This window comes from Rhinatrema bivittatum, chromosome 16 (genome assembly GCF_901001135.1).
Source record: "Rhinatrema bivittatum chromosome 16, aRhiBiv1.1, whole genome shotgun sequence".
NCBI lineage: Eukaryota > Metazoa > Chordata > Amphibia > Gymnophiona > Rhinatrematidae > Rhinatrema > Rhinatrema bivittatum.
The window spans coordinates 35,042,961-35,066,772 of NC_042630.1; the positions used below are offsets into that span (position 1 = coordinate 35,042,961).

General features: G+C 50.4%; 1 protein-coding gene across 2 annotated transcripts in view; it reads right to left on the reverse strand.

The window, feature by feature from the left end:
• Window positions 1-111: 111 nt before the first annotated feature.
• ETV3 (ETS variant 3) overlaps window positions 112-23,812 on the reverse strand; it is a 32,816-nt gene continuing 9,115 nt past the window's right edge. The window contains exons 2-5 of one of the 2 annotated variants that reach the window (XM_029580366.1): window positions 17,696-17,758; window positions 13,865-14,087; window positions 11,463-11,578; window positions 112-8,038 (exon numbers count right to left, since the gene is read on the reverse strand). In XM_029580366.1, the coding sequence (XP_029436226.1) occupies window positions 6,861-8,038; window positions 11,463-11,578; window positions 13,865-14,087; window positions 17,696-17,741 (1,563 nt within the window). In that variant the 5' untranslated portion in view covers window positions 17,742-17,758 and the 3' untranslated portion in view covers window positions 112-6,860. Of the gene's footprint in view, window positions 8,039-11,462; window positions 11,579-13,864; window positions 14,103-17,695; window positions 17,759-23,812 lie in introns of both variants that reach the window. The other variant, XM_029580365.1, reaches the window with a different exon arrangement.

Here is a 23,812-nt window from a genome sequence, read left to right on the forward strand (position 1 = left end):
TGTGGTGATGAAAGGGTTACCGACCCCTGCCAGGGCGCGCTTTCTGGGGACTGGATGTCGCCCACGTTAGGGATGTGCAAAAAGGTCCGCCGACAGCCGACGACATCCAGTCCAGGGAGACGCGTCCTGAACGTCACGGTCCCAATTCTCGCCCTGCAGTGGCCATGCTTAAAATTTTTTTTTTTTTTTAAAAAGGAGTTCAAAATCGGAAAGCCACATAGATAAAGCCGAGCGTGGCGGTTCCGTGGCATGAAACCGGTAACCCAAGATCTCGTTGGTAGCCAGGGTCTTTCATTGCCCAGGGGGATGAGGGTTTCTTTTTTTTAAAAAAGGGACCCCACAGCCCTATTCACTAAGCAAGATCTGAACGCTGGGGCCAGCAAAAGGAAGCATCTCCAGGAGTCACTAAGCAAACTCTGTCTAACAGATCTTAATGGGTGAGGCAGCCCCCCGACCTGTATATATTGCACCTCTGGTCTTTTATGTCCTGCCTTTCTTAGAGCAGAGGTGCTTAAACTGATCTTTGAGGACCCCATGCCAGTTGGATTTTCAAACTCTAATAGAATATGCATGATAGTCATTTGCATGCACTACCTGTGTACGCAAGTATTTCTCATGCATATTCATTAAGTGTACCCTGAAAACCCAACTGGCTGGGGAGGCGGGAGGCCCGGTTTGAGTACCCCGCCCCATCTTAGAGGGCTACAAGCCCAGAGATGCATCTGCCGGAAAACCAGGACTGGTTGTTGCCCTGCCAGGAACCTTAGCTGCCAACAAGAAAAAAAAAAAAGGAGAAGTGTAAACCTCCACACCCCCCCCCCCCCAAAGAAATCCAGTAAAAATAGAGAGCACATGGCTGAGAAACAAATGTGAATCTCCAAGGATTTACGTGGCTGATCAATGGCTTAGTGAATAGGATTTCGGGCAAGGATGGAACAGGTCAATAATTGTATTTAATGCTCTTCCCCCAGCTCTTATGGCTGCTTGTCAGTGATTTCCCTACAAATATTCGACTACCAACTACAAATATATGTACTTCCATGCTGGTTTGGTTAGCTTATATAGGTGGACTTTTTAATTACTTTTGCAGGTTCATTTGAACTTCTAAAGTTTAATACATTTGGCACTCAAAATTCAGTACAAAAAACAAATTACTCTGTAAGCTCTGCGCTTTGATGTTTTCTAAATAGCCACAAAAACCTCTGGCCAGGATGGTCCCTTGCACCCCCGCTGCATAGCCCTTCGGGTAAACCCTTCCCCACGCTACGGTCCCATTCTGGCACAAGCACTGAGCAGATGCTCTGCAAGGTTTTGCACCCAGGTCCTCAGTGAGGCACCGAGCTGCATCCTAGCTGGAAAAGAAAAAAAAAAAAACAAAAAACCGAGCTTTGGAGATACCCGGTGTATCCGCCACGCACTCGAGCCCAGAGTGAATGCAAAAGGAACCTCACAATCTAGGTCCCGGCGCGGCTACACTCTGCGGAAAACGAACCCTCATCTTGCCGGGGGTTGAACGGTTTTACAAACTGATTTTGTCGGCACGAGGTTTGGCAATGCCAGCGAATTGCGGCGCCAATGCACTGAAAGAAAAGGTTTGCGGAGAAAGCCATTGCTGAAAGCAAACTTGTCTCCTCGCTCCCAATGACCAGGAGAAAGCATTAGCAGGTTTTCCTCCTGCAAGGGTGGTGGCAGGGCACACCCCGTGCAATGGCAATTCCTGGCGCAGCCTGGCATCACAGGGGGGGCGCCGCCTCTCCATCTCGCAGAGCGGGCACGGCCTGCGACACCCCTGGCAACACCACCAGAGCTTCTCTGGTCCAAGATCCTGAGTCTTTCCCCACCCTGAACGCAGAACTCCTGGGATGCGGTGCGATTCCCACAATCTACCAGTGGAATGGCTCTCAAGAGTGATAATAATAATACAACTTTTTATAAAGTTTCTACAAAGCCCCTCCCTCACACAAATATATATATATATATATAGTTTATTATAGTTATTTTTATAGAATAGGAAGCAGCATCTACTGAATCTGGCACTTGGGTACTTTAGGAGGGGAAACAAATCTGCATTCTGGGATAAAGGCCTCTAGTTTCTATTCCTGAGTTCATACTGGCACCTGGTGGTCCCTTCAAGGATGCGTCACCAGGGATTCCACAATACTAGTAACAGGGGGACGGCATCCTCGCTCGCACTGGGGAGCAAGACCCCTGGCCCCCCCGAGGACGGCGGAGGGAGACTAAAGGTAAGTGTCGTTCCCACTCAGTCAGCGACCCGTTCCCTCCACTACACTCAGCTCCCTGGCAGGGACCTCTCCTTCCGGGCACCTCAAAACCAGGCGCGAACTGCGGTGCAACCACGTGTGTAAACGCGGTCCTGGCCAGCGACGTGGGCGTTATTTCCCGGGAAGGCCGGCAAAACCCCACTGCGCGAGCAGGCCCCCAACAGCCGAGCCTTAAGCACAGCTGCTAACACTGTTATCCATTTCAGGGTTGAGCTTGGGAGGAACTTTTTTTTTTTTTTCAGCAGGAGTGTCCCCATTTTATAACTATTACCTTTGTTTACATGTAATGAGGAGGACTGGTTGTGCCTGTCTCAGCTAGCATGAGATGCCATCTTATGACGTAAGGCACTACTCACAGTGCCGGTGCACTCATCGCAGGTAATTTAGATGTTCAGATGCTACAATTTAAGAAAAGAATCTCATGAACAGCCCCAGCCTGACTGCTCATATCCGTTTTCGTGCTCCAGCGCAGGACTGCAAGAAGAGCAAGAGGGGAACGTGCAGCTTACCTAGAGACCCTGACTGGGTGGCAGGTTCACAGGTACTTTAAAGTGACTACTTCTAGGGAAACTAGAGTACGAAAAAAAAATAAAAAGGACAGTTTTGGTTAGTCTGCATTTAGGTATTCTCCCCAGAAACCCCAGTGCACGGATTTTTCTGTAGTCGGACAGGAACACTGTGTGGACGCCCTCCCCCGACATCTTGGCTAATCAAGCTCAGGGCTTCCCCAAAGGCGCATTTCCATGTGCTCCCGCCACGAGCATCCTCACAAAAACAGGCACTAAGACAGACAAGGCCATCATATATTCCCCCCCCCCCCCCCCGATCCATTTTCAAAGTTACTTTAAAAAACATACGGCTTTAAAGTGAATTATTATTTAGGTCTCACCAGAAAAAAATGCAAACCGAGATTACAAAAAACAAACACACACCATCAGTCGTCAAAACGTCAAGGTTATTTTACCGTGGTAAAATAGTTTCTACAGAAATTTTAGTGCGACAGTAGTCATTCGCAGCGCCGGGAGGAGGGGAAGGGTTTGCGTTGAGTTGGACAGAAAGGCAGCCAAATGTTGGTATAATCGCGTATTAGGAAGCTTTATCCCACGGCTCCAGCCCAGAGACTTCCTTGGGCCAGGAGCCGCGGAGCCAGGTGGGAGCGCACTCCGCGTGACCCAGTGAAGTATTCCAGCCGCCCTACGGAGAACCCGGGGGTGGCTCCAGCGTTTCACTTGGGATGGGGGAAAAAAAAAAAAAAATCTGAAACCTGCATCTGAGATCAGCCAAAAGAAATCTTCTTTCCTTCCCCACTCCACCCCCCTCAAGAATAAACAGAATCGAGACACTGCAACCACATTTTCAAAGTGCGGTCGGCACCTGCTGCCCATCAGGTTAGGGAGGGCCTTGCGGGGGGAGACTCTGCCCTGTGTAGTGTCTTAGTTCTTCTCCGACCCCCTGCAGAAGGCGCTTTTTACATTTTTCTTTCAAAAAATCTTTTCCTTTCCCTATTTGGAGGCAAGATCTTGCAAAGAGGTCCCGCTTTCCATCGTATTTCACTATTTGGAAGTAAATGGCCAGGCTCCGAGCAAACAGTTTTAGGATCAATTTTAAGGACAATAAATTTTAAATTGTTTAAGTTAAACTCTTCCTTCTTCCCTCCCTCCTTTTTACAGCTAAACTTCTAAAGTTAGCAGTCCACTTGTTTCAGTACAGTCATCCCTTCTCTAACCTTGCACCATATAAACACAACATCCAGGCGGTGAAGGAAATTTAACTCGCGGGTCCTGGAAAGTGCTTGCAGGCGACCTGACGCGGCAGCCACAGAGTTGGTTCTAAAGTGTCATCACCTAACACCTTCAGCCAAGCGATCTGCATCTGAGAGATGCACTGAGCTGCCTCCTACAGGACTTTATCCCTCAGTCCGGAACACATCAAGGTTTCGAGCCGGTGTCGTTACGGAATTCCCATTCTTCAGGCTGCCTCGCCTCAACAGGCATCGTAGAACCCACCTTGCCCTTTGATGCCCTCCTGGCTTCATCTCTTCCTTAACCTCTGGGCCTTTCTTCCCTCCCCGCCTCCGACACACCCTTCCTTCCATCTCCACACGCCATGAGACGGCAGCAAAGAAAGAGGTTAAGAAGGGATCCAACTCAAAACGTGCCAAGGCAAAGAAAACCTATTTGAATGCTTTGTGACCGCACAAAAGACGCTCGTAGCCACGGGGAAAGAAAGAATAATAATAAAACTTTAGAGCCGATAGACTCACTCACAGCTGTGTGTATATATATAAGGCATGAGTCATCCTAAAGTATTGGGGAGGAGGGTAGACAAAGCAAAATCTCATGCCAACCCATCCAGAGACTTTAGTGCATGGGCAATAACCGGTCTTCCAACGTGGGACTCACACCAAAGATCAAGAGAAAATTGAGGACGAGCAAGATGTGTGCTTACTGGCCCTGCTGAAAGGCAGCCCTGGGTTGGAAGGGGGGCAAAACCGGGTTCCGAGTCCCTGTTTTTGCTCAACAGAAACACACGTGACAAGAAGCCAAGCAGCGTCCCGTGTGCCTACTGAAAACAAGATGCAAACGTACGTTCGCCTTTGCTTTCGCTGCAACTCCTTATTCAGTTTTACCCACTCTTCCCCTTTGCCAGGTATATTTAGACAAAAAAAATAAGGATATATATATATGTTTATATATATATATATGATTTAAAGGCATTCATTTCCTCCTATCCCGTGCTTCCTTCTCTAAAAGGAAGCTTCCCTTCCCCTCATGACTTCCTCAGCACTCTTATGTACAGATCAGTGTGAAAGGAGAGCTACATGTGGGTTTGGATAGGCCTTGCTCAACACTGCAAGGATCGAGATCCATCTTAAGCTGCTGTGCCGCCGGATACATTTATCTGGCTGACTTAGTCTACATAATTTGGCTATCTTAAAGTTCGACCAGAGGGAGCCAGATGTGTTATCCGGCTCACTCTGAATATGCCGGCTAACTCAAGTCCTCCCAGTTATAGCCCCGGAACACCCCTAACTTTCCCAGCTACATTCTCGCCGGGTAACTTATCGCCCCGACTAAAATTCACCCGGATAAGTGCCCAAACCTTCATTCAGCTGCTTAACTTCCGAGTTATCTAGCTAAATGCTTCTGAATATGGCCCCCGACATTTTTTTTTTTTTTATTTTACAGGCAAAATGAGTTGCATTTTAGTTGCGGCAGTCGACTGCCACCCAAGGTAGCTCGGTGGAAAAGCAGGGCCACTCAGAAAGCCTGAGGCCTCCCTGTACTGCCTAAGCCATGGCTTAGGGGCTATGGTTAACGGATTAAAAAAAAAAACCAAAACAAAACCCACAAACCTCTCTGCTCTCCAACATAGCGATGGAAAATATCTAATTCCCACTCAGTTTCGACGAAAGAATCGGGCAACGATAAATCGGGTTTAATGCAAGCCACAGTGCCAGGATCTGGCTGCATGCAAATCAAATAAAGCAAAAGAAACGCGTTGGGATGTTAAGCTGCGGATCTCATCGCACACACACACGCGCGGGAGGGCATCCTCTGTACCCCGACTGCGCACGGTGCAGATCCCAAGATAGAGCTTCGACAGTATCTACAACAGCTGCTGCGTTACATAGTGTTATACACCCTTTTTTTCAGGTTAAAAAAAAAAAAAAGAAAGAAAATTGATAACTTCCCTGATTTCTATGCTGTGTTCCAGTTTTTGAGGATCAAGCAGCAGTCAGAAGGCAGCTAGGAGTGATCGGACAGCAGTGCCCCCCCCCCCCCCACTGGTTTAACTATTTGAGCTTTCAAAAGGGGGTAGGGGAGTGCATCAGAGCTGCACCGATTCTGTCCCGGCCGTGGCGCGCGACGCCGGATCACGACGCAGTCCGGGTCAGCGGCTCCACGCCGGACCAGGGCTCTGCCACGAAACGCACGCCTCCGCCCCCCCCCCCCCCATATGATTAAAGAATTCAACAGTTTCCAGAGGTCCTTTCTCCTGCTCCCTTTTAGATGGCTTTTAAAAAATTTACATGGGGGCAAGATCCTCCTGCACCCCCCCCCCCCCTCCGTGCACACTCTAAAAAGACACATCACAATCTCACCTACTCTAAACTTCATCCCTTCCCTGTAAGGAAAGGCTCTCTGAGATTCGGTGGCTACACACGTATTACAGGCCAGAAAATTGGTCCTCCCGCTATCGACTCGCCCATGAAGGGGAAAGGGAAAAATATATATATATAAAGTCAGTTGCCTCAATCCCCCCAACCCTCAAATACTATTACAAAATATTAGGCTGGAAGGGCCTAGCAATGTCACCAAACGTTGATTTCGGCACTTAGAAGCAAAATACTTTCAGCACTTGTGAGGGGTGAATCTTGCCCGCCCCAAAGACCCCCCCCCCTCCCCCATCACTGTCTCAAACTGCCATTAAAAAAAACCAAACCAAAACCAAAACGAACACTTCTAGGTTGTAAAGTTATCAAAGCCCCTCCCCGTCCCCCTCGCTCTGCAATCCTGCTACATTAAATACACCATTAAAAGGAGAAGCCGCCCTCGCATCCCCGGGCTCCAGTTCTTAGGCGTCGGCGGCCACCTTGGGCCCTGCCGTGACGGGGGCGGGGCCAAAGCTGGGGGCGCAGAAGCTGAACTTGCCGCTCTCCCTCTCCTCCCCGCCCTCCGCCTGCCGCTCCCCGTTCCAGAGTCGTTTCAGGCGCAGCTTTGCCGGCATGGAGCTCTCCTCCTTCTTCTCTGGGCTGCCCACTTCCATGGCCGCCTCCCGGCAGGCTCCTCTGTCCTCTCCGGCTGGCTCGGGGGTCGCCTGGCTGGCCGGGTTTGCCAGGGCTGGCGCCGCGGAGGGCGGGGGGGCAGCGGCAGCTGACCAGGACGGGGGCGGGGGCTTGGCAAACACGGAGGCCCTCTCCCCCCCTTCCACGATGACGTTCGGCCTCAGCTTGCTGGGATCCTCTCCTTGGGGTGGGAAGTCTTGGCTCTCTGGCTCCTCGTCGGAGACGGGCTCCACTTTCATCTTCTGGGGGGCGGGAGGCATGGCGCCGACATCCCCCGCGCTTTCGCGCCGCTCTCGGTGCTTGCGCCCCACGGGGGGCGGCTGCAGCTTGATGGGGAAGGCGGGCTGCTCCTCGGGGTGCAACGGTCGCTGAGGGGGCGGCATAAACAGCCCTGGGTACCTGGGAAAAGTCCGTGGGCTCAGATGGTAGTTGAACACTGAACATGCTTGAGACTGGAGGTAGTGCTTCATCTCCTCAGGGTTAAAGGTGAAGCAGTTGCCCCCCGGAAAGGCGGGACTCAGGCCGGGAGAGGGGCTGTAGGAGAAAACTGTGGGGGTGAGAGAGAGAGCTGGGGAGATGGGGACATTGAGGACCCCGCCACGTCCTGGCAGAGGCGACACGGAGAAAGGGCTGTGTGGGTCAGGGTACATTCCAGGCCTGGCGAACAGCGGGAGCACGATTTCTGGCTTGCGTTTCTGCTGCGGCACGCCGAGGCTAGAGGTGATCGCGTTCCGGGAGGCCAGGAGGTCCGCGCCGCGCTGCCAATCTGAGGAGAGGTCGTCCAGCTCGGCCGGGTTAGGCTTGCGGTCAGCGAGGCCGGGGTGAGGGTCGTGGGCGGGCTGCAGCAGAGGGCCGGCGGGGAACCGGCTCGCCTGGGCGTCGTCGGTGGGGGAGCGCGGATCCAAGGGTGGGAAATGAAAGCGGGAGGAGGCCGAGGGAACTGGCGGGGCACTCTGCGGGACTGCACCTGTTACAGGATGGTGAGACAAGAGGAGGGAGGGAGGGAGAGAGGGGGAGAGAGAATTAATGATCACGCATTACCATTTTATGTTCCGCGTGCAGGCCACATCAACGCTAGCACAACGGGATGCGCCTAAGATGGAGCTTGCGTCTCAGAAAAACATTGCTCTTTAAAAATTAAAATAAACAACAAAACAAAACAAAAAACCCAGCAAGTTCGCCATTTTGTGATGCACAGACAAAAAAATCTCCGGGACCTGCCGCCAAGACATTAAAAATAATAAAATACTGCCTAGTTCTCCTTCCTGCACTGAGAATAAATGCGTTTCTCGAGCTAACCTTCTCCTGTTTTCATATGTTAAGTCACTCCAATGTTATATGTAAACCGAAATGATTAGCAACACTGTTGCTAGAATTTCGGTATATAAAAAAATGTTAAATAAATAAATAAATAAATAAATATGCTTGTTTCTCAGATTAGCTTGCAGCCATGATCCCCATGGCCTTGGTGCGAGTCTAGAGGCAGGAGACACGATGAAGCTGGGCTCGGTCTCTGCCTACTTAAAGGGGACGGGTCCCTCAGGCCAGACCAGGGGAAAGGGGTGCTCATTGGCAAGTGAGGAGTGACCCGAGTTTGATCCCAGGGTTTGGGGGGGCAGTGCTCACAACCCCGGTGGGTAGGGGTTCGTCTCACCAAGCAGTCAGACTCCGGGGTTCACCTCAGCCCGGTTCCAGACAGAGCTACAGTCTGTGGCCTTTGAAAGGCAGGATTAGGCAAAAGGGTGTTGGGCGGGGGTGGTTTATAAAATATGGGCAAACAAATCCCTGGATAATCACAACTGAAGGCTCATGGCCCTCCAGTCCCACTTGAGCTAGAAGTGCAAAGGACTAGAAGGAACCTTCCAGGCCCAACCCCCCCCAAAAAGGAAAAGGAAACACATCCCATCTACATACATAAATTCAACATTAGGGGGCTGGGGGTCACAGCCTACATTTCTTTTTTTATACCAAAGTCTGGAAGACACATTCATCCTGGAGGAAACTGACTTCTATCTAGCTTGCGATACATCACCAGAGACAGACACACACACAGACAGACACACACATAGAGACACACACACAGACAGACACACACACAGACACACACACAGACACACACACAGACACACACACAGACAGACACACACACAGACACACACACACATAGAGACACACACACAGACAGACACACACACAGACAGACACACACACAGACAGACACACACACAGACAGACACACACAGACACACACACAGAGACACACACACAGAGACACACACACAGAGACACACACACAGAGACACACACACAGACAGACACACAGAGAGACACACAGAGAGACACACACACATAGAGACACACACACACACACACACACAGACAGACACACAGACAGACACACACACAGACAGACACACACACAGACAGACACACACATAGAGACACACACACAGACACACACACAGACAGACACAGACAGACACACACACAGACACACACACACATAGACACACACATAGAGACACACACACAGACAGACACAGACACACACACAGACAGACACAGACACACACACAGACAGACACAGACAGACACACACACATAGAGACACACACACAGACACACACACACACAGACACACACACAGAGACACACACACAGACAGACACACACACAGACAGACACACACACAGACAGACACACACACAGACAGACACACACACAGACAGACACACACACAGACAGACACAGACAGACACAGACACACACAGACAGACTTCCTTCTTCCAGCCCTTGCATTCCTATCAAGGAGGGACCTATGAGGACTCCACATACATCATATCTTTGGGGAAGTCCCATGCTGGGCCAATAAAAAAGGTACACAGCCTGTCCAGCACCCCTTTACTATAGAGAAAACAATGAATGTATTCAAACAATGCACTCATTGTTTGCAGAAACGTGAGCTCCATTATCAGTGGCCTGCCCCCCCCAGCGTGCTGTGATGGATATGCAGAGGACAGTGACCGAGGGAGTCCAACAAGATTTGACGAGTGAACGCGGACAACCGCTTCCAAGTCACAGAAAATCAGTTCTCAGAGTGCCCCATTTCTACACGGCGACTTATCACCGGAGGCTCAGAACCGTGCTCCCTCTGCACGCCAGCATCTGGCTCTGCCCCCCCCCAGGGGCTGCAGGGAGGAGCAAGCAGCCAAAGGAAAAAAAAAAAAAAGAAACCAGATTCCAGCACCCCCTAAACAGGCTGTGCATCCCTCCCGCCTCTCCCCTAGGCGTGAGGGCAAAAAAGCAACAGCAGCAACAATTAGAGAGACACACACACATCTCAATTCTTTAACCGCTGCTTACTGTGTGCACGCCTGGCCCGGGGGGTTGAGGCGGGAGAAAGAAAGGGTGTGGCAGCAGTAAAATGTCAGCAAAAAAAAAAAAAAGATGGCAGCGAGCAACTGGAACTGCCCAGACTTGTTGCAGCGATCCCAGGTTAAACACGCACCTCCTGCACAAATTGCATCCTCTCTAGGGCTTCCTCGGCAATACACCCAAGCATATCGCATCCGGTTTGCCCCGGTGGCAGGAGCCACTCTGCTGCGACTCCCTTCTGCAAGGTGGCAACGAGTTCAGAGCAAGCCAGAAATGCGCTCTTTTAAAAAAAACGGCTGTCGGTCGGAAGAGGGGGTCACGCGGGGCAGGGGGCAGGACAGACATTTTCTCTTCCGCCCTGCCAGAATTTTGTTTTAGAAACCACAGTGGGTCCCCTTCTTCAGGGGTGTCCGCCAGGCTGAAACATTTCTATCTCCAGCACGTTTAGGGGTGCGGCGTTCTCATGGGAAAGGTCATCAGCAGGTCGCAAGAGAAGATTAGATTACCAGCAGTAAGTGCTTCCTTCCTTCAGCCCCTGCGACCACCTGAAAAAAAGGCACCCAGGTGCTCTCTAAACCTCATGTACCCCCAATCTTGGAGTTGTTTTTTTTTTTATACTCTCATAAATGTAAAATTTAAAAAAAAAAGTGTTTCCCCAACACTCCCATCCCCAGACTGCAGTTTTGCTACGTGAACCCTGCCCACCACCGCCTCTGAATTATTTAAGCCACCACCGCCACAGATTCCAAGAAACCCCGCAAGCGGTCACGTCAGCAACTGAAAGAGACGCAAAAACTCCCATGGCAATCGATGGGGGCGGGGCTGCATGGACCAACACCACGCGCACTTCTGCCGAGCAAACTCGGGTCCCACAGCGGGGGAGGGGCGGAGGCAGGACGCCGCGGTCCCGAGATACGCAGAGGGCGTGGGCTTCCTAGTCAACGACGGCCGCTGGTCGGGGTCCCGATAATATTAGGGGAGGGGGGGGGGAGGTGGCCGGGGGTTTGTCCACTCACCGTTGGGTCTTATGTTGATGAACGGGTAGTTGGGCATCACCAGCTTATTGAAGTTAAACTTGTACGTAAACCTTTTGCCTTTGGTTTTGTGAAGGATCCTCTTGTTATAGTAATATCTGTAAAGACGATCAGAATTAAAAGAAAATTTAGCCTGGAAGTGCCAAAACGGAATAGAGTTACGCTGGTTTTATCAGAATATTTCATTACAGATCTTATTAAACAAAAAAAAAAAAAAAAAAGAGAGAAAGAACAACCTGGCCCACGAGACGCGACTTCTCAAGCTAGAGGTACGTTCAGCCTTCCTCAGTATATCAATCTGAACAACCTCCCGTCAGAACGGGCTCTGGGTACACGACCTGGCTATAAAGTGCTGATATTTACATTACTGACTATTCACTTGTGTGTAGATAAAGTCCATCAGATGCTAAAAAAAAAACCCCAAAACCATCACCTAGCCCCCTAACTGCATGCGATCCCACGTCCCTTCTGAGAAGACGACTTGTGACGGCGGGAGGGGGACCTGCTCTCATGCACCCTCATAATGCTTTTCGGCCAAGAGCAAGCTGAGCCAATCCCTGGCTTTCAGCCTCATTGCATTTCTGGCCATGGTGCTTCCAATTTCGATAGCCAAGGCAGGAAAACTACAAGTCCAGATATGCACCGGTGTGAGGGGGAGGGGGGGGGGAGTCACCAAACCAGGCCTGGCTTATCCCTTCCGGATCAGATGGCACAGGAGATAAACTTTCTCCGGCCACGTTGTCCGCGAGCGTGATTTTTTTTTTAACTTGTTTGCTTTCTGGGTTTCCGTTAAAAGAAAAAGCGAAGCAAAACAAAAATTAATAATAATAATAAGGACTCTTGCCCTTTGATCCCAGGCTCGCTCGGCAGTCATGAGACCACAAAAACAAAGCGGAAGCAGCGAGATGACTAGGAAAGCCGAGTTTACTTCTCCAAGCAACACGCTCCGAGAAAGAGGAAAAAAAAAAAAAAAAAAAAACAAGCAGCAGAGCCAAACCCAAGATCAGGAGGTCAACCTGCCAAACGCTGCAAGGGAGAGGAGGCGGCCGTGGAGGGCGGGTCCTCTCCACGGGTCCCTTTCAATGCAAAAGGATGTTATGGGTGGTGGGGGAGGGGGGTGGGGGGTGAGAGAGCTTTTCTCATGCAACGGCTCCCGAACTGGTGCTGCAAGAGATTTAAGGACTTTCAAACTACCCTGCTTCCGGGCTCCCATCCACGTGGCAGCCAAAACGGATCCGGCTGGCAGGATATCCACAATAAATATGCATGAGATATTTACCCAGGTTAGGGCTAAGAAGAAGAGTCATTTGCATTATTTAGGTTACACCCCTCTCCTCCCCCCACCCCCAAAAAAAGAAAAATAAAATCCACAGGCTCCCTCGGCACCCTGAGGAAGAACTGAACAACAAGGATTTCTGAACCTCGTTAATTATATCCCGGGCTGCTGAAGCATGAAGATGGGAGAAGGAGTGATGCACATTTCAATGATTTGACAAATGACAGAAGCACACTGTTGTTGCATTGGATGGAAGAGACATACATTTGAGGGGGGAGGGGGGTAAACCGGGGCAGAGGGGGACAGCCATGCAGAAAGTAATGATGCTCTTCACCCTGGCACGTGGTCGACACCTCACCCCAGTGCTCGGCTCCTCATCCTGCCACTTCCACACCGAGCCCTCCTCAACTGAAGGCCCAGCTCCTAATCCTGCCATTTCTATACCATGTGATCCTCACCCCAGTGCTCGGCTCCTCATCCTGCCACTTCCACACCGAGCACTCCTCAACTGAAGGCCCAGCTCCTAACCCTGCCATTTCTACATCTCGCGCACCTCACCCAAAGGCCTGGCTCCTAACGCTGCCACTTCCACACTGTGTGCTCCTCAGCTGAAGGCTCAGCCTCTAATTCTGCCATTTCTATACCATGCTATCCCCACCCAAGGGCCTGGCTCCTAATCCTGATACTTCCACTCTGTGTGCTCCTCAGCTGAAGGTCGAGCTCTTAACCCTGCCGTTTCTGCACCTCGCGCACCTCACTCAAAGGCCTGGCTCCTAACGCTGCCACTTCCACACTGTGTGCTCCTCAGCTGAAGGCCCAGCTCCAAATCCTAACACTTCCACACCATGCGATCTCCACCCAAGGGTCCAGCTCCTAATCCTGACACTTCCACACCGTGCGCTCCTCAACTGAAGGCCCAGCTCCTAACCCTAACACTTCCACACCATGCGATCTCCAACCAAAGGCCCGGCTCCTAACCCTGACACTTCCAGACTGTGTGCTCCTCAGCTGAAGGCTCAGCCTCTAATCCTGCCATTCCTATACCATGTGATCCTCACCCGAGGGCCCGGCTCCTAACCCTGCCTTTTCCACACTGTGTGCTCCTCACCTGAGGGCCCGGCTCAGCTTGTCGTAGTTCATCTGGGGTTTGCACTTCCTCCGGCCCCACAGGCGCGCCACCTCGTCCGGGTCCTTGATGACGAACTCCCCGTACTCGCCCTGCTGCCAGGCGATGACGTGGCGGAACTCCTCCTTCTGCAGCAGCTCCAGGATGAAGTGCCAGAGCTGGATCTGCCGGGACCCCGGGCTCGACTCCGCCTTGTACGCCCAGTCTGGGAAATGATAGCCTAAACATTAAAAAAATGAAAACGTGAAGAGGGCTCACAGGTTCACAACTTTGAACTTTAATGACCGGACGTCGTTGTCAGATGAAAGTCATTTTGGTGACCTGTGTGAAATGAATCAGGGCTCCCAGTCCACTTCCCGGGTGCCCACTGGTGCAAATCGGCAGTAATCCTCACTTTTGTTGGCAGTCTCAGCAGAGAGGCCAAAGAGGTTGAGAAACGATGCACATACACAATGTGTGAAGTACCCTGCTTGAATTTTAACTCTATTCCCTCTACATGAAATACATAAAATAATTAATTTGCAGGGGAAATGGCTTCCTAGCCCTGACCAAAAAGATATTAACTGGGAACCTTCAGAGCTAAGAAATATTATATTCTCTCTCTCTCTCTTAGCTCAGAAAGATTTTAGTGATTACAACCCTGGACCACAAGTGAGAGCAAGAGTCAGAATCCATCAGCCGGGCGTCAGTGTGTTACTGCTCTTGCTCAGTAAAACACAACACATGTACAGCTTGGTCTCCAAAGAGTTGTGCCTGGTCATCTTTAAAAGGGGGAAGGGATTGGTTTTAAGCAGGGATTCTGGTGTTGAAAAGTCACACCAAGGAATCACGGGCCAAATAATCGCCAAGCTGAAGCAGGAATCCTCAGATAAGCCTACAGATACTTAAATTGAAATCATGTTGACCGGGAAAGCCAGATTAAGGTGAACGTGGCCAGCGGGGTCCAGCGGTGGAGGGGTAGAGGGGAGCAGGGTACATGGAACAGGTTAAAAGCAAGCGAAGAGATCCTAAATGAGAACTTTTGGATCATACATTGACAGGCGCTTAAGCCAGATGTAAACTTATTGATTTGGGTTGCCTCTCCCCTAACAAACAAAGAAAGGGAGGCTGTAGGGGAAAATCCAGAAGAGCTCGCTAGTGTGATCTGGAGCAAGAGAAAGCAGGTGTGCAGTTACACGAAGCCAAGAGGGAAACCTCTGGAAAGCTGCACGTGCAAACGCTCATAGTCCATGCATCAAACTTCCAGGTCTTCAAGCCCTGCCGGTCGAGGTGGACTTGGGTAGTGCTGCTTCCAGAGACGGGATTCGATGAGTCCCGGGAATGGGCTGGGACCTTGCTGGATCACAAGCTACTTGGGAAAGACAGGGATGGCGGAAGAGGGGGGTGGAACGAAAATGCAGGGGGGGAGAGGAGGGGGTGCTGCTGTGGGCTGTCTAGATGGCACTTCTATGGTCACGGGTGTGGTCTTCAGGCAGAGGCACTGGATAGAGAACTGATCAAAAACGGGCAAAAGGCGGGAATGAAGCGGGGAGGTCTTGCTGCAGGGAGATTTTAAGCTACTGGATGCGGACGGGAGATTCTCGCTGGCAGACTCGGTTAGAAGTCGAGAGATCCTGGGATTCTCCTCAGACAAATGGTAACGCAGCTTACAGGGGAAGGAGCTACACTGGACCCGGTTACTTAAGAATGGGAAGGTCCCAGATGAGCACCAGATGGTGCGGTTGGCGAGAATGGGCCGAGATGGAGAGAAGCCACAAAAAGCTCAAAGTCCCGAATTTTAGTAAAAACTGCCGCGTCCCTTAAGGAGGCTCTGGCAGGGTGGAAGGAAGCAGGCGTGACGACATCACTGCCTGTTTTATCGTCTTATTGTCTGACCAACCACTGCCTGAAGTGCAAAACCAGCGGGCTTAACTAAAAGGAAATAGGGAAAGAGCAACCGGGAAGCTACGCCAGGAAAGCAAATAAAAAGGAAGCCAGCAAGGTTTACCAAAGAGGTGACTGGGCATTCAAACAAGAATCCTTGATAAAACCAAAACAGCAACGAAGCCAGCATGGCAAAGGCACGTGCGGAAGAACAAACAGCTGAACAGGTAAAGCAAGGCGACGAGACTTTTTGGGGGTTTTCCCCCCCGGCGAAAGGTGGAATTGTCAGATTCCGATCAGAAAAGGACAAAAGCGCAGCGGGAGACGAGGGAAACGCTGAAGAAATGGCCTCTGCTCCATGTCCACCGAGGAAGGGAGTGGGAAAAGGACCGGCGTTGGGAGCGGGGCGGATGCCGCACCGTTTACAGAGTAGAGGGCGCAGGCGAGGGGTATCAAGGGAGGGTCAGAGAGCTTCCCATGGGTCCGCCGCCGGACATCGCCGGATGCGGGAGAGGCCGCACGCCACCTGGAGGAGGGCGGATGCTGTCCCTATTCATAAGAGTGGTAGCGAGGGAGGAGGCTGGAAACGACAGGCCGGTCAGCCCGGCGGGCTGTGTCTAACGAACCTGATTATCTCGAGATCAAGGGCTGGATGTGGTTTACTCGCATTTCAGCGCAGCTTTCCACCCGGTCGCCCACAGGAGCGCGCTGTGGGCTGGATTAGAAGCTGGCTGAGCGACGGACGACCATGGGTGGCGGTAAATGGAATTCATTCTGTGGAGAGGAAGGCAAACAGGGGAATGCCTCAGGGATTCGCCCTGGGGCCCAGGTCTGTTCAATGTCTTTTGTCAGTCACACTGCGGAGAGTTTACAAAGAAGGGTTTGCCTTTTCGCAGATGACACAAAACATCTGCAACAGAGCGGACACTCCTGCTTGAGGAGTGGTCGAATGCTTGGTAGTTAAGGTTCAACAGCAAGAAGCGCAGAGCCCTGCATCTGAGGGAAGGGCACTGGGAGGTGAAGAGCTAATGTGCACGGACCAGGAGAGAGAGACCTCGGGGTGATAGTGCTGATGATCTCAAGGTAGGAAAACAGTGTGACAAGGCGACGCTAGGATGCCCAGGAAGGAGCATAACCAGCAGACAAAAGGAGGGGGATAAGCCTTCTGCACAGGCTGCTGGCCAGACCTCATCTGGAATGCTGTGTCTTACTTAAAAAAAAGGATAGAGAGAAGCTAAGGGTGGTCGAGAGGAAGGCTACCAGAATGAGATGAGGCTGAAGGACTTAAATATGTATAACCTGGGAGAGAGGAGAGACAGGGGACATAGGATAGAGACACTGAAATACCTGACAGGTAGTAAAGGTGCAGGAGGGCATGATGTCAAGCTCTGAGGGGGGAGACTCAGGAACATCAGGAAATGGTTTTTCACGGAGCGGGCAGTGGACGCAGAGAGTGCCTTTTCCAGAGGAAGCAGTGAAGACACAAGCAGGGGATAAATACGGAGGATTCGCAGGGACAAAAGGATGGAAATGAAGCACACTGGGAGGGGTAACCCGCACAAAGCAGCAGTGATACGATGGCAGCACGACTCCAAGAAAGCACGGGAAGGCCAACACGGTGATGGACTTCGGCCATGCTTGGCGCATACGTGAGAGGAGAGCCCGTGAGAGGAGCTGGTGTTGAGCTGCGCGTGACGCTCGTAGGGTCACGGCCAGCTCCCGCCAAGCTTTCAGGCCTGCAAAGCTGTGCTCGTCCCTAAATCTACAGCGGCGAAACCAAGGGGTCATTAGCAGCCACGGGCATTTCGGGACACCGGTGTGTGAGTGTGTGTGAGAGGCTCAGAGGTGTGGCCTGCGGCGTGCATTCGTGAAGGACTGAAGCGGACTTGAAGGACTGAAGCGGACTTGAAAATAAATCAGTAAACAAACACCACAAAACAGTGGTCCTACCTGCCCCTCCTTTTGGCTTCTCCACGATGCTGCAGCCAGTCTTCATTTTCTCCTGCCTGCTGACTGTACGAAGAGAACAAGCAAAATGATTACAGATTAATGCACACAGCAGAAATGTGGTCTTTTCAGTCAGTCATTTATTTATTTATTTATTTATTTTTAGCAAGCCCAGAACCCTTTGCTATCGTACTGAAGGTGCCACATCTATTCATGGTAGAGAAACTTGAAAATCATGACACACTATTTCTTTTCCAGCACCTTCCGCCGTCCTTCTAACGGGAGGCATGGCAAGACCTGCAGATTTTGCCAGCGGCACACAACACCGTTATCCTAGCTTTAAAAACTGGTGCACACAAACGGCAGACAGCGGCCCTTCGAACGTCTCCCGCTAGAAAGCAACCATAGCCACTAAATGACCGCAGACCGCCCGCCCCCCCGAGTACCTGGGAATACCGTGTGCAAGCCGTTCTGGAATTCCCAGGAAGCGGCCATGTGCTCACAGGCTCTCCATGAATCACACCAGAGACCACTGCTGCCTACAGAATGAAAAAAAAGATGCAAGGGCGACCTCACACGTTGCTATGGCCCCATGGCGTTCATGTCATGCTAGAGAGGGAAGAGGCAAGGTGGGGGTGGGACTGAGTTAGTGCAAGTGGGAAACCTGTAAGCAGTAGTGCCGACTGTCAAGCATTCGACCCTGGCATTTTTAGGCAGGAACAGCGCTGCACTCTGCCAACCTTTCAGTGCTGCTCAGGGCAAAGTAATGAGCAGACAAAGCCAGTGCGGATAGTTTGACATTGGGTTTTATTTATTTATTTTTTTAGACATCTGGATGCTTAATAGGCCTCAACGGTCAGAGCTGACCATTCCCAGGTGGTAACTGGAGATGGAATCTTTTGGGGGGATTTTCGAGGCCGTATCGGCATGATCTCAAAAACTTGTGTAACTTCTGACTTCAGGCCAGGACCTCTTCTGAATGTTCACCTGCCAGATTCTGTGTGGGGAAGCTTGCTGAAGAACGTCTGCTTTAATTTTCAACTTTTCCATTAAAAAGAAGAGAGGCTGAACATTAAGTTTAATTTTTTTTTTTTCCTGGGCAAGACATGTGAAAAATTAGTAGCGACAGCTCCAGGATTCTGTCATCAGTAGGCAGCATGGCTGTCAGAGCAGGGCCTCCCGAGGATTCCACATCTGATGGGCTACAGATGTTCAACTGTGCTGATACTTTCCTGTAAAGTTCCCATATTCTTCTCAACATCTCCAAGACTGGCCAACAAGCCAAGGCAAGCTCAATACAGAATGCCAAATATTTATTTATTTATTTAGAGATTTTTATATACCGCGGCACGTTCAGAACATCACCTCGGTTTACTGGGTTCCAGTTTCTGCTCTGCTACCAACACACCGTGCGACTTTGGTGAAGTCACCACCTCCATGAAAGTCAAGCTACTTACATGCACTGGAGTATTAATAGTATTAATACCGCTCCTTTTCTTCTTTAACCTCTACATGCTTGCTAGCTTCCAAAAACTGATGGCCAAACCATCCATCCCAGTAACAGCTGCACTCACCTCCCTGAAGTGCTACAACTATAACAACGTGTTTTCATCTCCATCCGGATATTTAAAAGAAAGGGCTTTACAATAATAATTTGGTTTACTGAAAGATTATCAGTCCCACATCCCCAACCATCTCTATATTCATTTGAACATCCATCTCACAAAACTGTGAAATCAGGTGTCAAATTCAGACTGTATTCAGAAAGAATCCCAAAGAGATTGTGGCAGCTGTGGACCCTTGAGCCGAGGCGTAGTTGGCACCACCTGCAGGACCCACTGCCAGCAGGCAGAACTGGCTGGAGCAGAGGCCCTGCTGGAGATTTGCAAATACCAGCCCATATTCCACTCAGGTTGAGCCTTTGGGTGCCAAGGCAGACTGGTCTTAGGTGTGGGCCTCTGTGATGATGTAGATCCATTGCGATGATGATGTTGCAGGCCAGTACAGAGAAGGAAGCAGAGTCAAGAGAAGCAGAGATCAGGGCAGGCAACAGTCCAACAGGGTCATGTTCTGGCTGGGGTCGGAGGCAGGTGGAGTTCGGTCAGTGCTGTGGTCTGGGCAGTGGTCGAGCAGGCAGAGTTCAGTCGCGAACAGAGAAGAGGCAGTGGGCAAGGTGGGCAGAGGTCAAGCAGTGTCAAGGTCCAATCAGAGGATCAATCCAGTGGTCCAATCCAAGTAAGAGTCAGACGTCCAATCCGGTCAAAAGCCAGAAGTACAATCCAAGAAAGTGAAGATGAAGGACCACAGGAGCAGGGGAGATGCTGAAGACAAACAAGGGACAACTGACCACGAAGACAAGAACTCAAGATGAACCGAACTACCAAGAGAAACAGGAGCAAGATATGGGAACTCAGGAACACACAGCAGGAGCAAGAACAAGAGTCAGGATCAGGAACACGGTGGCAAAGCACTTCTTAGACGAGACGACCTATTGCAGAGGCACTGGAGGGTTCTCAGTCTCAGCCCTTTATAGACCTGGCTGGATGACGTCATCAGAGAGCATCTCTAGAGGTTTCCTGCCCCTGGCCCTTTAAAGTTAGGGCAGTCATCAAGCAAGCCCTAAGGGAAGGGGGCGTGTCCCGAGGGTCCAGTGGCATTCTGCCACAAAGAGGAAGAGCAGTCACAGCACAGACTCTTGCTGCACTTCAAGGAGGGCCCGACGCTGGGAAGCCGATGGCAGACGCGGCTGATGACAGAGTCTCACAAGGCCAGTGCAGTTTTGGGAGGCGGTGAGGATGGACCTGGGTTGGAGGTAAGAGCGGTGGGCTGCGGGATGGACCTGAGGTCAGCCAAACGCAACAGTACCCCTTCTTCTAAACCCCCTCCCTGAGGGTTTAGGTTTCTGGGGTTACATGGCATGTAACTCTCTCAGAAGTATGTTCGAGATAGGTTCCCAAGTATTCTCTTCTGGGCCGTATCCCTCCCAGGATATAAGATACTCCCATCTCGTGCCACGTCGCCTGACATTCAAAACCTCTTTTACCTTATAGGTGATGTCCTCTTCCAAGGAAATTTCTTGAGGTTCCTGGAGTATCCTGGAGGGCCATGAGAGGATTAAATGTTTTAGGAGGGAAACATGGAACACGCTTTGGATTCCGAGAGAGGTAGGTAGCCGTAGCTGATAAGTTACCCAGCCCAAGTGATGTAGGATTGAGAAATGGCCGATGTGTCAGAGGCCAGACACATGGAGGGTATCTGGAGCCAAATGTGACAAGTGCTGAGCCAGACTTTGTCTCCTGGCTTGAATTGTAGTGCAGGCCTCCATTGCACATCAGTAGTTTTCCTGGCCCTTTCAGGTGATTTATACAGCATCTCCATGATGTATACCCAGAGTTCCTGGAGCTCATGAACTGTCAAGTTAGGCTGCAGGCGAGGGAACAGTCAACAGGATATGCAATGGAGGCAATGGTTGTTTCCCATATATGACCTGGAAGGACGAAGGCCCTGTAGCAGTGCTGATTTGTAAGTTATGGGAAAACTCCGCCCATGGGAGGAAAGAGACCCAGTCATCTTGATGATCGTTAGTATAAGCTCTGAGGAAGCTTTTCAGGGTGCAGTTGGTCAGCTCTGACTGGCCATTTGCTTAGGGGTCATATGCTGTTGTGTAGTCCAGAGAGATGACCGCCAGTATTTGGCTATGAACTGGGCCCCATGGTTGGAGATGATGTGCTTGGGCAGGCTGTACAGGTGAAAGATGTGTTGCGTGAATAGGTGGGCCAACTCTGGGGCCATGGGAAGTCCCGGGAGCAGAATGAATTGAGTCATCTTTGAGAAACAGTCAACTATGAACCAAATGATAGTTCAGCTGTTTGAGAGTGGGAAGTCCACCACAAAGTTGGTGGACAAGTGGGTCCAGGGTTCCCTGGAGGCTGGCAACAGCCCCCCAGGGTTATCCCAAAGGTTTCTGCTGCGCGCAAGTGGGACAGGAATCCACATAGGCCCAGACATCTCTTTGCACTTGAAGCCATCAGTAGTACTGCTGGAACACTGCAAGAGTCTGAGCTTGTTCAGGGTGACCAGCGACATGGGAATTGTGAGACAATTTTAACACTTTTTCTCTGAGTTTACGTGATACAACCATGTTCATATAGAAACATAGAAACATAGAAATGACGGCAGAAGAAGACCAAATGGCCCATCCAGTCTGCCCAGCAAGCTTCCCTCATTTCTTCTCCCATACTTATCTGTTTCTCTTAGCTCTTGGTTCTAATTCCCTTCCACCCCCGCCATTAATGTAGAGAGCGGTGGAGGAGCTGCATCCAAGTGAAATATCTAGCTTGATTAGTTAGAGGTAGTAGGGGTAGTAGCCGCCGCAATAAGCAAGCTACACCCATGCTTATTTGTTTTTACCCAGATTATGTTATACAGCCCTTATTGGTTGTTTATCTTCTCCCCTGCCGTTGAAGCAGGGAGCTATGCTGGAGAGGTGGTCGTGGTCGAGGCTAGGAAGATCCGGGCTGGATCAACAATATGCCTGGGAGGTTAAGGGGTGTCCTCGGCCAGGAAAGACTGGGAGATGACGTCCACTAACATTCTTGATGGCTGGCCAGTACTTCATTAGAAAAAACCTCTTAAAAGTGAGAAAAATCAAACATACAAATGCAATTATTTCCAAGTAGTATAATTAGTGAGAATAGTATAGAGAGTAGTATAAGTTTGCTTTGTGAATTTGCTGGAATTCACAAAGCAAACTTGGCCCATAACTCCCATACTTAGTGAGAAATAATTGCATTTGTGTGGCCAGTACTTCAGCATGAAATCAAAACGTGCAAAGAACAGAGACCAGCGGGACTGGCAGGCATTCAGTCGTTGAGCCTGATGAAGACGCTCTAAGTTTCTGTGATCAGTGTAAATAGTAATGCGATGTTGAGCACCTTCGAGTCAACAGTACTATTTCTCAAGCGCCAGCTTGATGGCCAGCAGCTCCGTCCCCGATCCCGTAGTTATGCTCTGCCGGGGAGAATTTTCATAAAAAGGAGGAGCCTGGATGAAGCACAATCCTGTGTTTGAGTGCTGATTTAGTATTGCTTACTCCCAGTGAACAAGTGTCCACCTTGAGGATAAAGGGACCCGAGAGGTCAGAGTGATGGAGGCAAGGCCTTTGAAGGAATGCATCTTTCAGTTCTTAGAAAGCAGCAACAGCCTCCAAGAACCACACTTTGTGGTTGGCTCCTTTTCGGCTGAGCACTGTGAGAGGAGCCGCAATCCAAGAGTAGTTAGGAATGAAATGCTGGTAATAGTTGGTGAAGCCTAGGAATCTTTGCAGGGCATGTAAACCAGAGGGTTGCAATCAGTCTTGGATACACTTGTCCTTTTATGGATCCATGTGGAAGCCTTTGCTAGATAGAAAACCTTCCTTTCCTAGGATACATTGTTTCTCGAAAAGATACTTTTCCAACTTTGCATACTGTTTGTTATCTCGCAGTCTCTGGAGGACTAGACAAACATCCTCGTGGAGAGAGCTGGGGTCCTTTGAGAAGATGAGGAATATCATTGAGATATACGATGACACAGACAGACAGAAGGTCTCTGAAGATTTAATTAATCATTTTCTGAAATACGGCAGGGGCATTACTAGATACTCATAGTGCCAGTCTCGAATATTGAATGCTGTCTTCCATTCTTCTCTGTACCAAATCTGAATTAGATTGTAGGCCCCACAAAGGTCCAGCTTCGTAAATACTCTTGATCCCTGGAGATGGTTAAAAAGCTTGGCAATGAGTGGTAAAGGGTACCGGTCTTTTTTCGATATCGCATTTAACCTTCTGTAGTCACTGCATGGGCGCAGTGAGCCATCCTTCTTGGAGAAAAAGAAGAACACGGCCCCAGCTCAGGAAGAAGAGGGCTGGATGAAACCCTTGTCAAGGTTTGGTTTTTTTTTATGTATTCACACATCGCTTTAATCTCCAGGATGGATAATGGATACACTCTCCCACGGGGCGGTTTGGAATTGTGCAGCAGATCGATGGCACAGTCGTGTATCCTATGAGCGGGCAGAGTCTCAGCCTACTTTTTGGAGAAAACATCAGTATAATCTATGTACTGTGGGGGCAGCTCCAC